The sequence below is a fragment of the Ambystoma mexicanum genome, chromosome 7q, assembly GCF_040938575.1.
Source record: "Ambystoma mexicanum isolate Mex_15411 chromosome 7q, UKY_AmexF1_1, whole genome shotgun sequence".
In the NCBI taxonomy this organism is placed as follows: Eukaryota; Metazoa; Chordata; class Amphibia; order Caudata; family Ambystomatidae; genus Ambystoma; species Ambystoma mexicanum.
This window is the reverse complement of record NC_090941.1, coordinates 611,079,270-611,096,155: the sequence shown is the minus strand read 5'-3', so window position 1 is coordinate 611,096,155 and position 16,886 is coordinate 611,079,270. Positions and strand designations below refer to the sequence as shown.

Genomic DNA, 16,886 nt, shown 5'->3' with positions numbered 1-16,886 from the left:
TTGTTAGGCTGATACCTGTGCAGTTCCCTCTGGGACCACTGCAAAAGATTTAAGACTACAGGTGTTTGGCAGTAAACCCACTTGGTAGCAGTCTGTACCACACAGATTCACTTGGTAGCTGTGGCTGAGCAGTCAGACTTCCCTCAAGAAGAGTTAGGCAGTATACAGAGTATTCACAATAGGTCAAAAGAACACAGTAGAACAAGCAAACACTGACCAGAGCTTGGTGTAAAAGAGATATAATTATTTATTAAAAACCACATCTAATAAAACACACTGGCACTAATATCAAGCAGTTCAAAAACACGGTCACTAAAAGATATACACTCCCTTCAACGAATAATTAGACAAGTCTTAAGTAAGGCAACACTTATTTTCAGACACCGGTGAGCGCTTAACGAAGATGGTACTCTAATCAATCGGTTTAAAAGGGAGAGAAAGGCAGAGCAAAGATAGAAACAGATCCCAACACTTTCGGAAGAACACAGTAGGAGAAGAAGGCAGGTTAAAACCGTAAAGTCAAAGTTAACCAGGCCGGACCCACTTTAAGAGGCTCCGGTCGAAATGTGTCCAAGGTCACACGGTTGAAAGTGCCCAAAAGTCTTGCAATCAGTTCAGAAAGAGTTGGACCAAAAAGAAAGGGACCAGTTAGATGGTCAAGGTGGCCAGCCCAGTCCAGAAGGTTAAGGGATTATTATTACCTTGTAGCAATCTTTAGAAAGGGAGGCCTGGCGGACACGGTACCTTAAAGTGGTGAGAATACTCCAGCGGGGGCAGTTGTTCCTGGCAGCGCGTGCAAGTCGGTGCTTCGTCCGGGGGAAGAGAGGATCTCGTCGGGGAGGAAGACAGGAGTCCGTTGCACTGCCAGGGAAGAAACCAGCCACGGAGTTCTCAGTTAAAAGGAGCGGTCCTTTTATTCGCCGTCCAGTGGTAAGTGGCTATCCGGTTGCCGGGGTGCTTGGCACGGGCAAGTCGACCACAAGACGTCCTGGGATGCGAGAAAAAGAAGGTAAACTGGTTGTGCCCACCAGTCAGGGGAAGAAGACTCTCCAGCCGGGAGATCTCTGTCATTGGGAAGTGATGAGTCGGTTCCGCAGGGCTCCACCGGTGCTGTCGTCGTAGCAGGTCGGATCAGCTTCTCCCTCGTTGGATTTTCAGGTCCTGTGGCGACTTCTAAAGTTCCAGTCCCAAAAGCCCTGCTTTTATGCAGCACACCCCCATTCACTCAGCCTAGCTGTCAATCAAACATGCTAAGTGGTGAGCCGGCCGGCTCACCACTTGGGCCAATCACAAAAGAGTGCGACTTGAGTCACCAAGGTAACTCCGTCCAGGGTGCCTAAACCCCCTCCCACAACCCCTGTGGTATCCAGACAGAGTGGAACCACTTTTGGAGGCTTCTGTGGAGAAGCCCGCCAAAAAGTGAACAAAGGGCTCGACTTGGGTTGGAGTCACAGAAGAGAGCACAAATGCCATTTTAAAATCGAGTCCTGGCAAAAAATACCAACCGGCAAATTAATATTAAATAAATAAACCGGCGGTATGTTCGAGGCTATGAGAATTAAATAATTAAAGTTGGTAGCCTCAAACAATGGGAAAATCCCATAGAGATATATTCGCGGTCGAATATAAAAAGTAGTATCCACTGCCACCAGCCAAAACTCGATCAGGGGGGACGGAGATGTGTCCCCTCGAATAACAGACCCCGGGGCAATCGAATTGCCCCGACCAGTAGGTCCACAATATGATGGTTTGTACCGGTTTCTGTTCATAATTTGGGACTAGTAAAGCCAATGGTGACTTTACATGCCCCGGGAGACAGTAGTCAGTCTCAGGGTATGGAGTCTATGGTGGGGTGTCACTATGACACCCCTGTGTCACTGCACTGAGAGTGCCGTGTAACACACATAGTAAAAACAGATGAGACCCTATGGAGTAAAAGACCCCATAGCCCATAAAACACATTAACAGTCAAAGGAACCCCTCAAATCATGTCCAAGAGTTTGAGGAAAAGAGACTCACTCTTGGCAGGAGAAAAAAACAAACTCCAGAAATCCAGCAAAGTTGTTGGGGGACTCACTAAGTTAGGAAATTCAGCCTAAACAGAGAATTCTCCCTAACACTCGCCCTCCCCCCCCCGACTAAGGGACAGGAGGATTTAATCCACTCCTGGATGAATCTCATACCTCTAGTCGATAAAATACATCCTAGGGAGACCATCAGCATTTTGGTGGTGACACTCTGACCTGTGCTCAATGGTGAAATCAAACCCTTGCAGGCAGATTGACCATCTCAATAGTTTTGGGTTTTCCTCTTTCATTTGCATTAACCATCTCAAGGGTTGGTGGTCAGTCTGAATGACAAAAGTAGAACCATACAAGTATGGCCTAAACTTCTTCAGAGTCCACACAATAGCAAAACACTCTAGTTCAATGGTTGCCCACCTTGTTTCAGGATCCTTCAGTTTTCTACTGATGAAGCAAATGGGGTGCTCCCTACCTTTCCCATCCAGTTGACTGAGGACTGCACCTATTCCTACATTTGAAGCATCTGTTTGCACAATGAATGTTTGGTGGTAGTCAGGAGCTCTGAGTACTGGGGCTTGGCAAAGAGCCTTTTTCAGGGTTTCAAAGGCCTGATTGCATTCCTCATTCCACCTAACCTTTTTAGGGAATTTAGGAGAGGAGATGACATTCAGTGGAGAAGCTACGGACCCATAGTTCTCTATGAAATTCCTGTAGTATCCAGAAGGCTCTCGCCTGGGTCTGAGAAGTAGGTGTTGTCCAATTTTGCACAGCTTCAATCTTACTGGGCAAAGGCCTCATTTCTCCACCTCCTACCTCATGTCCAAGTTAGACCACTTTACTCTGTCCAATCTGGCATTTACTTGCCTTTATGGTCAGATTGGCCTTTCCAAGAGCCTGCAAAAAATATCTCAGGTGGTCCACATGTTCTTCCCAGGAATTGCTGAACACTGCTATGTCATCCACGTATGCCATGCAGAAGTCCTCCAACCCATTCAGAACCAGGTTTACCATCCTTTGAAATGTAGCAGGTGCATTTTTCAATCCAAAAGGCATAACCTTAAACTGGTATAAGCCAACTGGGGTAGAAAATGCAGTTTTCTCATTGGCATGGCTTGTCAGGGCTATTTGCCAATAGCCTGGCGTCAAGTCAAATGTGCTGAGGAACTTGGCTGCACCAAGTCTATCCACCAACTCATCTGTCCTTGGCAAAGGGTGGGCATCAGTCTTAGTGACTGCATTAAGAGCTCTGTAATCCACACAGAATCTAAGTTCTTTAGATCCTGCCTTTGGTACTAACACAACTGAGCTAGACCATGGACTAGTAGAGGGCTCTATTACCCCGAGATCAAGCATCTTGCTGACCTCACCTTTGATGTGGGTTCTTACATTCTCTGACATTCGATATCCTCGCTTTTGACTGGCAGACAGTCACCAGTGAGTATGTCATGCTGTCCCCAATGGGTCAAGCCTGGTGAAAGTGAGAACAGAGAGGCAAACTGATTTAACAAAGATGTGCACTCTTCCTGTTGCTCAGGTGTCAGATTTGAAGAGAGATTTACTCCTTCAATCTTTTCGTCTAAAGGTAAGCCTCTGAGGAGATCAGGAAGAGCTTCACTCTCTTCTTCTTCCTCTGATGATGCTAGAAGCAAAGCTCCTACATCAGGTCTGGAGACATACGCTTTTAGTCTGTTGGAGTGGAAGACTGTTGGAGCCTCCTTGGGATTGCCCAGGTCCACCAGATAGTTGACCTCTCCAAGTTTACCCACAACCTTGAAGGGTCCCATCCATTTGTCCTGCAAGGCCCTCTGCCTTGCTGGAATCATAATGAGAACTAGCTGGTCCTGAGTAATTGGTCATGCCAGTGCTTGACCAATGCTTGTCCAGCTTTCAAGTTATCACTTGCTTCTGCCATCATTTGCGACATTCTCCTTCGGAGACCTATCACATAGTCAGTCACTCTGACTGGCTTGGGGGAAGGAGCACTCTCCAACCCCTCCTTGATCAGGGCCAATGGACCTCTGACCGGATGACCATAAAGAAGTTCAAAGGGAGAATAACCTACTCCCTCCTGAGGGACTTCTCTATAAGCAAAGAGAAGGCATGGCAGTAGAAGATCCCACTTTCTTTTAAGGGGGTCCTCTAAAGCACCTATCATGCTCTTCATGGTTCTGTTGAACCTTTCAACCAGCCCATTTGTCTGAGGGTGGTATGCGGTTGAGAACTTGTAAGTAACTCCGCAGGTTTTCCACATGGCTTTCATGTAGTGGGACATAAAATTCGACCCCCTGTCAGAGATTACTTCCTTAGGAAACCCAACCCTGGTAAAAATACCAAGGAGGGCCTTAGCCACAGCCGGGGCTGTAACAGTCCTCATAGGAATTGCCTCAGGGTACCTATTAGCATGGTCTACTACAACAAGTATAAACGTGTTGCTTGAGGAGGTTGGAGGATCAAGGGGACCAACAATGTCAATCCCTACTCTCTCAAATGGGACTCCCGCTACAGGGAGAGGCACTAAAGGTGCCACATTCTTGGAGCCAACCTTACCAGAAGTGTGGCAGGTGTGGCAGCTCCTGCAGTACTTATCTACTTCAGCCCCCATCTTTTGCCAATACAGTAGAGTGAGAGCCTTTCCTTAGTCATCTTGAAACTCAAGTGACCAGCTAAAGGAATCTCATGGGCTAACTGCAAGAACTGTGGTCTGTTCTCTTGGGGTACTACAAGTCGTTTGTTGTCCCCAGGTGCAGACTCCGTTGGTTCACTGTAGAAGAGGCCATCTTCCCAGTGTAACCTATATTTCCCAGGCTCTTGCCCTTCAGCCTGAGCATCTGCCTGGTGACGAAGACCTTCCAGAGTTGGACATTCTCTCTGTCCCTTACTGAAGTCTGCCCTGTTGGGTCCACCTTCTGCCAGTAAAGACTGCAGCTCAGGATGGTCAACAGGATCCAGATCTCCAATGAGTTCCTGGCCTTCCACTAGCTCTTCCTCAGAGTCTAGTTCAACCACACAGGGTTGTACCTCCCTCTCAGCCTCAGCTGGAGGGGGAGTTACTGGTGTAACTTTGGACAACCTAGGGGAAGTCCTTGTTGGCTGCACTGGAGTGCTGGCTGTGGGGTTATTTTTAGAAGTTTTAGGTTTCCCTTTTTCTTCTAGTTTCTTAGAGACAGCGGCTGACATCTCCAGTGGAGCAGGAGTGATCTCTTTCTTCATCATCTCTTGGGAGCACCTCTCATGCTTCTCTCCCGTGCAGGTCTGGTGAGCTCCTGTAACCTTTTACTAGGAGGTCTGGGGGTATGTGACACTACTCCAAGAGTTTTCAAGTCATTACCCAACAGAACCCTTCCTGGCACCTCACTTTGTATGCTGACAGGTATCTTCACAGTCATGTCATTACACTGGATGAGAACTGGTAATTGGGGAATCATCTGCACAGGCCCTCCAGCTAACTTGGTGAGGTGTTTGGGTGCCTTAGCAACATCCTCAGCCTGAAAAAACGATTTGTCCACCACAGTTATGCTGGCCCCAGTGTCCCTAATGGCAGGAGTCTCCTGACCATTCACCTGGACACTGTCCTTATAATACTCTTTAGTATTATCTGGGATAGAATTATAGACATCTAAGTTCTGTTGTTCCCACAAACCCAGAGACACTAAAGAAACACTGGCTGAGACTCCAATGGGTTCATCAGCCAGCAATAGAAAGTTTCCACTTGCCATTTGTACTTCCTCCTCTGGAGCGAAGGCTAAGGAGACAAGCTGGACCCCTGAAGGTTTACCCTTACATGTGGGATCTCCTTTCACATGGTCAGTAGAGCCACAAAGCATTTACCAAATGCTTTCTGGAATGGTGGCTTGTTCTGACCTCCTTCTGGTTTGGCACCAGAAGGTACACTAGCCTGATTTGGTTTCCCTTGTGGCTTACTCTTTTGGTTTTGTTTGGGGCCCTCTTTGGAATTGGAATTATTAGAATTCTCTTTGGAGTCCTCTTTTGGCTGTTTTCCCTCATCCTTTTTCTGGGTAGCCCCAGAATCCTTGTGAGTGGCCTGTTGGCAACCCACAAGTCAGCAGCCTTAGCTAACTTCCTGGAATCCAATTCCTTTGAATCAGCCAAGTGCTGTCTGAGCTCAGGAGAGCAGGCATCATAAATTGACTCCAACATTACAAGATTCTTCATTCCTTCATAAGTGTTAACCCTGTAACCCTTAATCCATCCCTCTAAGTTTTTCAAACTTTCACTCACCCAGGTAGCCCAAGGGGTACCTTCATGCTTTTTGAGGGTCCTAAACCTCTTAAGGTACTGGGAAGGGGTTTTCCCAAATCTAGCTATTAAAGCTAGTTTCACACATTCATAATCCTTCTTATTCACCTCTCCCAACTCCATTACCACATCAGTTGCAACAGGGGGGAGCCTAGAGAACAACCAGGGGAGTAGCTCATTCCCTGTGATGTCCTGGAGCCCATGATTATACTCAAACATTTTTAACCAATCCAACACATCCAACTTAGGCTCATACATACCCACTAATTCCTTAGGCATCCGGGGTCTTTTGGGACTGGAACTCCTAGAGGAACCAGAGGAGAGAGAAGAATTTTCCAGAGAGAACTTTTTCATTTCTAGTTCATGATTAAGCTCTATTTCTCTGAGTCTTAACTCAGCTTGCTTCTGCTCAGCCTGGGCATTCATTCTTCTGAACTCTAGCTCTTGGTTTCGCTCAGATTGAGCAATAAAACGTTTGTACTCTAATTCAAGCTTAATTTTTTCAAGTTCAAAACAAGCAGGGTTACATGTAGGACCTGGTATAGGCCCAGTAGGTACAGTAGGTAAGGCAGACAGAGGTTCAGAGTGGCTAACTTCATTAGGTTCACTTTCCTCTTCTGACTCATTATCAAGACTTTGATCCAGATCAATACCATTACTGTTTTCTACATTTGCTGGGGGGGGTAGATTCCTCTGTACCACCCAAACTTTGATTTTCTAACAATCTTTCTACAAGTTCCATTTTCTTGCCCTTCTCAGAGAGATTCTTATGTCTATACAATACTTTTAAGCAATCAGCGGTTTTGGCACACAATGATTCTAGGGTATAACTCACCATAGCAGACATAGTTTGAAAATCAGCTTTTTAGTGCTAAACTTTGTGGTTAGTTGTCCTAAAGTATTCAAAAAGCACACTAAAGTGTATACTCAATACAAACCCCACCGCTGTACACCAGTGTTAGGCAGAAACCTGTGCAGTTCCCTCTGGGACCACTGCAAAAGATGTAAGACTACAGGTGTTTGGCAGTAAACCCACTTGGTAGCAGTCTGTACCACACAGATTCACTTGGTAGCTGTGGCTGAGCAGTCAGACTTCCCTCAAGAAGAGTTAGGCAGTATATAGAGTATTCACAATAGGTCAAAAGAACACAGTAGAACAAGCAAACACTGACCAGAGCTTGGTGTAAAAGAGATATCATTATTTATTAAAAAACACACTAGCACTAATATCAAGCAGTTCAAAAACACGGTCACTAAAAGATATACACTCCCTTCAACGATTAATTAGACAAGTCTTAAGTAAGGCAACACTTATTTTCAGACAGCGGCGAGCGCTTAACGAAGATGTACTCTAATCAATCGGTTTAAAAGGGAGAGAAAGGCAGAGCAAAGATAGAAACAGATCCCAACACTTTCGGAAGAACACAGTAGGAGAAGAAGGCAGGTTAAAACCGTAAAGTCAAAGTTAACCAGGCTGGACCCACTTTAAGAGGCTCCGGTCGAAATGTGTCCAAGGTCACACGGTTGAAAGTGCCCAAAAGTCTCGCAATCAGTTCAGAAAGAGTTGGACCAAAAAGAAAGGGACCAGTTAGATGGTCAAGGTGGCCAGCCCAGTCCAGAAGGTTAAGGGATTATTATTACCTTGTAGCAATCTTTAGAAAGGGAGGCCTGGCGGACACGGTACCTTAAAGTGGTGAGAATACTCCAGCGGGGGCAGTTGTTCCTGGCAGCGGGTGCAAGTCGGTGCTTCGTCCGGGGGAAGAGAGGATCTTGTCGGGGAGGAAGACAGGAGTCAGTTGCACTGCCAGGGAAGAAACCAGCCAAGGAGTTCTCAGTTAAAAGGAGCGGTCCTTTTATTCGCCGTCCAGTGGTAAGTGGCTATCCAGTTGCCGGGGTGCTTGGCACGGGCAAGTCGACCACAAGACGTCCTGGGATGCAAGAAAAAGAAGGTAAACTGGTTGTGCCCACCAGTCAGGGTAAGAAGACTCTCCAGCCGGGAGATCTCTGTCATTGGGAAGTGGTGAGTCGGTTCTGCAGGGCTCCACCAGTGGTGTCGTCGTAGCAGGTCGGCTCAGCTTCTCCCTTGTCGGATTTTCAGGTCCTGTGGCGACTTCTAAAGTTCCAGTCCCAAAAGCCCTGCTTTTATGCAGCACACCCCCATTCACTCAGCCTAGCTGTCAATCAAACATGCTAAGTGGTGACCCGGCCGGCTCACCACTTGGGCCAATCACACAAGAGTGCGACTTGAGTCACCAAGGTAACTCAGTCCAGGGTGCCTAAACCCCCTCCCTCACCCCCTGTGGTATCCAGACAGAGTGGCACCACTTTTGGAGGCTTCTGTGGAGAAGCCCGCCAAAAAGTGGAACAAAGGGCTCGACTTGGGTTGGAGTCACAGAGGAGAACACAAACGCCATTTTAGAATCGAGTCCTGGCAAAAAATACCAACCGGCGAATTAATATTAAATAAATAAACCGGCGGTATTTTCGAGGCTATGAGAATTAAATAATTAAAGTTGGTAGCCTCAAACAATGGGAAAATCCCATAGAGATATATTCGCAGTCGAATATAAAAAGTAGTACCACTGCCACCAGCCAAAACTCAATCAGGGGGGATGTAGACGTGCCCCCTCGAATAACAGACCCCGGGGCAATCGAATTGCCCCGACCAGTACGTCCACAATATGATGGTTTGTACTGGTTTCTGTTCATAATTTGGGACTAGTAAAGCCAATGGTGACTTTACATGCCCTGGGAGACTGTAGTCAGTCCCAGGGTATGGAGTCTATGGTGGGGTGTCACTATGACACCCCTGTGTCACTGCACTGAGGGTGCTGTGTAACACACATAGTAAAAACACATGAGACCCTATGGAGTAAAAGACCCCATAGCCCATAAAACACATTAACAGTCAAAGGAACCCCTCAAATCATGTCCAAGAGTGTGAGGAAAAGAGACTCACTCTTGGCAGGAGAAAAAAAAAACTCCAGAAATCCAGCAAAGCTGCTGGGGGACTCACTAGGTTAGGAAATTCAGCCTAAACAGAGAATTCTCCCTAACAAATATGCTGTGATGACCAGCCGGACAGAAGCCAGCTTCTGCAACTTCACATAAAAAAGAATTCACAAACTCAAGCCTCTTAACAGGAGGAACCTTGGCGTCATTCAGCCCACAGGGGTGTTTGACCGGTCATGTATGCTCCTGGAGTCCAGGGCACCATCGCACACGCGCCCCTCACGACCAGCCTGCTGCGGGTGTCCTCTGGGGCTCCAAGTCAGCCCCCAGAGAGTCTTCAAAGGACCTCTGCTCCTCCTAGATAGGGCACACAACTGCGGGCGGGCCGTGCTTGTAGCAGCACGATTGCCTTCCGAGGAGCAGCTACTGCGGCTCTGGTGCTAATCAGTACACAAAGGCACGCGGAGCCCGTGCTTCACACCCAGCGTTGGGCCAGCGCCAGGAGGACTGCTCTTTCAATGTGGCTTCAGATGCTGACCGCCATCTTGGGCACTCGATCCCCTCTCCACCACTGTGGTGGATCACAGCTTCCCGGGGCCAACAAGCTCAGTAACGTCACCCAGCAATGCCCCTGCATCTCTGATGGCTGCTGCCGGCATCTACAAGCCTCATCAGTCAGCGGGTTAGGGAGGAGGGGAATTAGGTTTGATTATCCCCCTCGCATCACCAGAGGCACTGTGAGAGACATCCAGACTGATGGCTCTCCTGGCCTAAGCCCCCAAATCAAGGGTTTAAAACATTTGGCAATCATTGCTCTGACTGTGCTATGCTCCTCAACACTTATGTGCCTGATAATGGTGTACCTGCATGCACTTTGAACATGCATGTAGGTGTAGGTGCTTCAACCCCTGCTGAAGGACAAGGAGACATCACAGGCAAGATCATAAACACTGTCTCAGGCCGCTGAATAGGCCATCTATCAGAGATAAGTTGGGGTCAACTCAGTGTCGAGATGCGGCGATGAGGCGGCTGTTTCTGGGGTTAAATAGGCGCTATATGTCTGAATGTCACACTAAAGCACAGTATATTGGAAGAGCTCTTTCTGACTCATTCCCTCTATCTTTTAGGCTCTCTGCTAATTAACTTTCTCCATGGTTCCATCATAGCCAAACTCACACGGCTGCCAATGAACAAAGCCAACGCATTGCTGTTAGTACAGTGCCATGACTGTATTGCAAAAGCACACATGTAAGGGAACAAATGTCATTTTGCACTGATAGACAACCGACTCTTGTTTCGTTAATTGGACATTGCTTCGTAAAATTATGATTCCCACCCCCGCACCTTCATTCAAGATGCTCTAAAAATTGTTAATATGCACACCTGCAAAACCTAGGAAACACTGATGGGTCTGCTGCTAAAGTGACTACACCAACAATGACCTTCAGGCTAACAGCGTTACAGAGACACCACAAGGCACATTCATAGTAAGGAAGGAAACGACGGAATCATGCTAAACATGCAGTTTGACATGCGTGGCTTAAAGAGCTTGCAAAGTGGAGGTCTGATCTTCATATCATCCACCAGTATTTTTTTCAAACTGAGGAAAACTTGAAGAATTATGTCAAACCACTACAAGTAATGTTGATGTAACCAGCAGACATGATAATTAGATGACCACATTTCTGTTAAGTGAAAGAAATAAAAGCATACTGAGAGGTCTATGGGCTGACACAACTGACTTTTCATTCATTAGACGACACGAAGCAACACAGGTTTGATCCCTGGTCCGCACTTTGAAACCTCTGGTTAATAAGCGCGTTATACATATGCAACTAAGACATATTCCTGTAACAGTGCCTCGATGCCCCCGGGCTGTGTGAGTGCTTTAAAAAAATGCAAATAAATAAATAAAAAAATAAAATTCTTTGCAAGTTTTTCATAATTGATCCTATTTAATTTTTCATGAGTCCATCAGCCTTAAAGACAGAAGAAATGGCATAAGGAGGTATCATGCTTTTCATACATCCAAAGGTGCATCACATTGCTTGACACCACCTCTGCCCACCCAAACAAATGTTCTTCTGAAACCTGTGACTCAGACTTTGACATAATGCATTGATTCGAGATGACTTACCACTCTCATCCAACAAGAAATCGTCCTGGTAGCGGAACTTCTCCGGTCCACATGCAACAAAGATGTCCTCATCCCCAAAGAAATCCTGAAGGCACTGCACCTGTGACCGAAAGCAGAGCGCTGTCAGGACAAGAACCTTGGTGCTTTAAAAATCGCCAATTTCCAAACAAATCGCCTAGTCCTTGATTTAGAAATTGTACACCTGCAACATATTGAACGGGGCATATACGATTTTATGATATACGATTTTATGTACGTTTTAATTGATCGTATTGTTTGGCCCAAAGTGTCATATATATCAATAAATGCAAAAATATTTTATATAGACTAGCAAAAGCAACCTTTTTTTACATCCTTATCAAATGATTCATACAATGAAGAAGTAGAGGAACCGAAGACATAAAAAAGGAGAACCTCAAAAAGGAGAAAAAGAGAGGCACGGCCCAACAAATTGGACTACTTGAGACTTACATCCAGATCCTAGGTAACGTAGATCCACGGTTCCTGCACATTTGGTGATATGTTTGGAAGCTGTCAGGTCATAACAGAGTCTCTGGGGCCCCTTTATGTCATACCTTTGATCACCTTCCATATTTTGATACATTGATGCATGCAGGATTCGTTTTGTGCCAGCCCCAGACTTTCGCCCTGTGCGAAAAATCCCAAGTGAACCACCACAAGAATCGAATCACCTCACCAAATGGTGACAGGTGGGGAGGAGCAAGGAGGCTGCAGTTGTGACCCAGCCCAGAATGTGCAGAAGCCTTTGCTTTTCTTTTCTTTATTTCTTTTTCTTTCTTTCTTTCTTTTTTCTCTCTTTCTTTCTTTCTTTCTTTTTTCTCTCTTTCTTTCTCTCTTTCTTTCTTTCTTTCTTTCTTTCTTTCTTTCTTTCTTTCTGTCTTTCTTTCTTTCTCTCCTTCCTTTCTCTTTCTTTCTTTTTCTCTTTCTTTCTCTCTCTCTTTCTTTCTTTCTTTCTTTCTCTTTCTTTCCTTCTTTCTTTCTTTCTTTCTTTCTGTCTTTCTTTCTTTCTCTCCTTCCTTTCTCTTTCTTTCTTTTTCTCTTTCTTTCTATCTCTCTCTCTTTCTCTCTTCCCTTCTTTCTTTCTTTCTTCCTTTCTTTCTCTTTCATTTCTTCCTTCTCTCTTTCTTTCATTCTTTCTTACATTCTCTCTTTCCTTCTTTCTTTGTTTCTTTCTGCCATCAGTGTGATATTGGGACAACGGACCATGTGTATTTCACATTCAGTTATGTTAGAACACTTTTTACTGCACGCATCACCACCCTAGTGGGCTCACCAAGGCTTGTCCGGATAGTGGTGTATTGTGCCCCTGTCTCGGGTAGGCCAGACTATAGTCTGTGGAGGAAAGCACATATATAACGGGTGAAAGGATAAGGGAAGCAGGAGGAGGCAAGAAACAATCAGAAACAACGAATGGAAAAGTATGAGGAGGTTGGGAATGATTGGTAATGGATACAGAAAATATTGATTGGAAGCAAAGGGAGTAAAACCCATCTCTGATGCTGAGCACTTTTCTGTGAGGGAAGTTTGAAGTACAGTGCTTTTGAGGCACTAAAATTAGTCCGCTTATGGTTGTGTGAGTCAAGACGGGCTCAGGTGCCTTCCAAATGTGGATGCTTCTTCACCAGAAAGTTTTTAAGCACATTGACCAGAGAGTACGAGCCGGTTTACAAGGCTGAATGACTCTGACCAGATAACTGGGAGCCTGAGCATTCTAGCATGTATAAGCCATAGGAAGCACTTAAACTCAGCTCTTGCCATTACCGGAAGCCAGTTCAAGGCCTTCCTATAATCAGAAATATGTTGCCTGTGATTAATGTGGGTAATAGTTTGACTGCATTATTTTGAACAACCTGTAGTTTCTGAAGATTTTTGGCAGATGTTCCAGCAAGCATGCTACTACAATAATCCAATTTAGTAAGGATAACTGCTCTAGCAATTCTGGCGCAGTTTTTTCCAGACAGATAAGGACACATCTGTCAGAGCAATCTTAAATGAAAACTTGCAGAGCTCGCCAGCGCACTGGTGTGATAGTCCATAGTCAGCTGAGGGTCTAATGTAACACCCAAGATCTTAACTTTCAGAAGATCATTGTTGGCACAACCATCAATGCAAAGCTGGTTATTTATCCTCGCTAATTTCCTAGCAGAACCCACCAACATCAATTTTGTTTTAGCACCATTTAGATACATCCAGTTACAACTCATCCAAGATTTTATTGATCCTTTCTCGATCTGTAAATAAATCGCCAAATAGTTCAATCAACAACTGTGTATCATCTGGAAAGTTGGTAAATAACATATTATGTTCAGGCAATAGTTCAGAAAGTGTCTTCATAGATACATTAAAAAGAGAAGGTGACAAACAGGCACCCGGGGAAGACTGGATAGTGAGAAGATATGCACGATGCTCCCAATCTAGATTGTGATTAGGAGACAACATGAAGGGCAAATGTGAATGTGAGAGAAACAGGGTAGGTGGGGCAGGATGGGCCAGGTAATGCCCTCATGTATGCAGTGACAATCTGACACCCCTTTGTGTGAAATGTTCTAAAGATGTATGTCTTTAGCTCAGGGGTTTTAAGGTTTTTAAGCCTTCCACAATGCCACCTGTCATTGTGAACCTGGGTGTGTTGAACTTATGCACAAAGGAAAAGGAGAGCAAATACCCTTCTACTTAGTGCGTAGGACATGAAAGTCCATTAATAGACCGATTCTATAGACCCAGAAGCTGGGAGGAACTACAGGCACATTTAAATGTGGTTGGATTTTGCTGTATATCTGTTCTGTTGTTACCTCTGAAAAGCGCTCCGTTATGCATCTGTACTTAGTATACCTCTGTAAAGCGCTACGTTATGCATCTGTACTTAGTGTACCTCTGTAAAGCGCTACGTTATGTATCTGTATTGTTGTAAACGTCTGTAAAACGCTCAATAAAAACAATAATAATAATAACTATAACAATAATAATAATATAATATTAATACAAATGTGGCTATGCTGGGAGCAAGGCCTTGGACCAGCCTTCCTGAAACTTTAGGGTGCATGTAAAGTGTTATGGTGGGCCAGATTATTCTCAGTCTGAGGCTGGACTCTTCTTTGGGTTATTCAGCATAATCCAGCATTTATTATTCCTCTCTATAGAGCTGCAATTCCCTTGTCCTGTTAAAAGGTAGCATTCTGATATTATTTCCAACGGCAGTGCAGAGTCTGCTTGCCTGTTTACATGTGCAGGTCTGTTTTGGTTGTTCAATGTAATATAAGAAGAGGTTTAGTACTTCCCTGGGCTCTCTACCCAAATTCTAGGTGTTACTAACTTCTACAACTTAATCTGGGTCCACTGGCTGCATCAGTTTGTTCAGAATATGACCCAAGCCTGATGCCACAACAGGTTTAGTTCTAAAGTCCAACACTTACTAATGCGCCAGATCCCTTGAGATATGTTATACCATTTATTCATCATACAACATTTATTAACTGGACATCAGTTTATGGACAGGTTGAGTCACATTTTCACAATTTGAATCTTGTGTACATCCTAAAAGTTGTTTGCTACAACAATACTTTTACTGTTTTGGGTGTTGCATCATTTTACCACTAACTGAACGCTGCTCATGTCTATTATTTGTGTGTTTTGTGCTGCCTGTAACCTTCTGGTCTCTCCAAAGCACTTGTTGAATTTGTTGTGAGCAAACATAACATTATTATGAAAAGACATAACAAAACATGGCATAATAGTGATCTAACATAGGCAGCTAGTATACAATAAAAAGTGCCATCTTGTCCCAAAAAACAAAGTGAAAGGCGGAATCAATAAATAAACAAATAAACAAGAACTGAAAACTGAGCAAAACTCCCTGAAAAACCAAAACACATGTGCGTCGAAATCAGTTTTTATGATCAGTATAGGACTGCATACAATAGATTCTCTCCCAATGGGAATATAACATTTATAAGTTTATATTACATTTATATTGAGTACCATTGAGTAAGGGTGAAAATAAACATCTGTTGTCTGCCAATAGTGCCTATATACTCTTTTGGGGGTGAACGTGTTCTCTGCAAGTACGTCTGTGATGTTATGGTGTTATGTTTTAGACATGGATCATATCTGCTGAAAATCACCGACAAGTTGATTGAATGCGAAATATCTGTTCATTTATATATTTATTTGAAAACCAAAACGCAGACTGGCTTACTTTGAGCATCAGTAAGCTATATGGTAGTTTGGGCGAGAATGATCAAAACAAAAGATGCTTCATACAGGGGGATGGGATGGCGCAAGGCGCAGGCGCACCTCCTGCAGTGCACACCAGAAAATCTCTCTTGAAGGAAGAACGGTTTTACTCCAGGATTTCTGTGCAGCATCTTCAGTAGTTTGCTGTTCCGAATTGTGAAGAAACCACACTCTTTCTCTTGACTTTGCATACCACCCCCCTTCGTTCATGCCCACTTCATTAATCTGCCAGGAAGTGTGTTTCCCTGCCCCAGTCCTGACAACGCGCAATGAACAAATATGGACTTCCTTTCCTGCCAGCGCCTGGCACCACCGCTGATGTAAGGCAGGCTTTACACAAAGGAAATAATAATAGGCACCTCACATGTACCACTCGGAAGCAGAACTGTTTGTAATCTATTCTCCTCAGTGGGAATGAGATCTCCATGGCGACAATGACGTCATCGCCGAGCTCTGAGCCTTCCAGAGCCTACGATAATATTTTCGATATACCCGTGCCCTTCAGTAAATCAAAATGAGTTGTCCTATACTCTCGGAAGCAATTCAGCAAGCACTACAGCAGCGGTGTAATTGAAAGCCCCCTGGGCATGGAACCTCTGAGCAGCAATGTAGCTGTGAAGGCAGCCAGCTGATTCATGCTTCCGCCTGACAATGGAAACAAAAAGAGGACTCCCTTTGTATCTTCCATCCACCTCGCCGCAAACCTCAGGGGATCTTAATTAAAAGTCTTAACCCTGCACAGCTTTTTCATATGGAAGAATGTACCAAGGAAACTACTGGCAAACTGATTTGCTTGCATAATGATGTATTTGCAGAAACGTTTGCGGAATGCCACGAATGCATACAATATATTCAGGTCAGGACTAGGCTAATCAAATATATCAATGAGGCAGTTTGTAAAGCACAACACAAAAATTAATCGCATCTAAGCTCTTCCATGCGCATCAGAATGATCCACCGTTTAATCCTGTCTCGAAGCCTATTTTCAAATGTGATTGATTTCTATCAGCAACGCAGAACCCCACTGATTCTCTTCACATTTCAGGACCTCTAACTGAATTAATTCTGTGTGAAAGATAGGTCTGCTAATAAGCTTCACTTTCATAATACGTCCTGTTCTTTAAAAGGTGTTTTTTTGTAATTTCTACTGATTTGGGACTATCAGCCCATGGGCGGGTATAAAAGTAGATTTGGGGTTGTTTTACTGCTGACAAAATGCCTGCGATGGAAATGACTGCATGAGAAATGTACGTTATACAAAA

General features: G+C 44.7%; 1 protein-coding gene across 3 annotated transcripts in view; it reads right to left on the bottom strand.

Annotated features, from left to right (window-relative positions):
* Positions 1-16,886, bottom strand: part of DCLK1 (doublecortin like kinase 1) — a 1,453,755-nt gene that overhangs the window by 851,079 nt on the left and 585,790 nt on the right. For all 3 annotated transcript variants that reach the window (XM_069640761.1, XM_069640762.1, XM_069640764.1), the window contains exon 4: positions 11,371-11,470. In XM_069640761.1, coding sequence (XP_069496862.1) covers positions 11,371-11,470 — 100 coding nt within the window. The remainder of the gene's footprint in view (positions 1-11,370; positions 11,471-16,886) is intronic.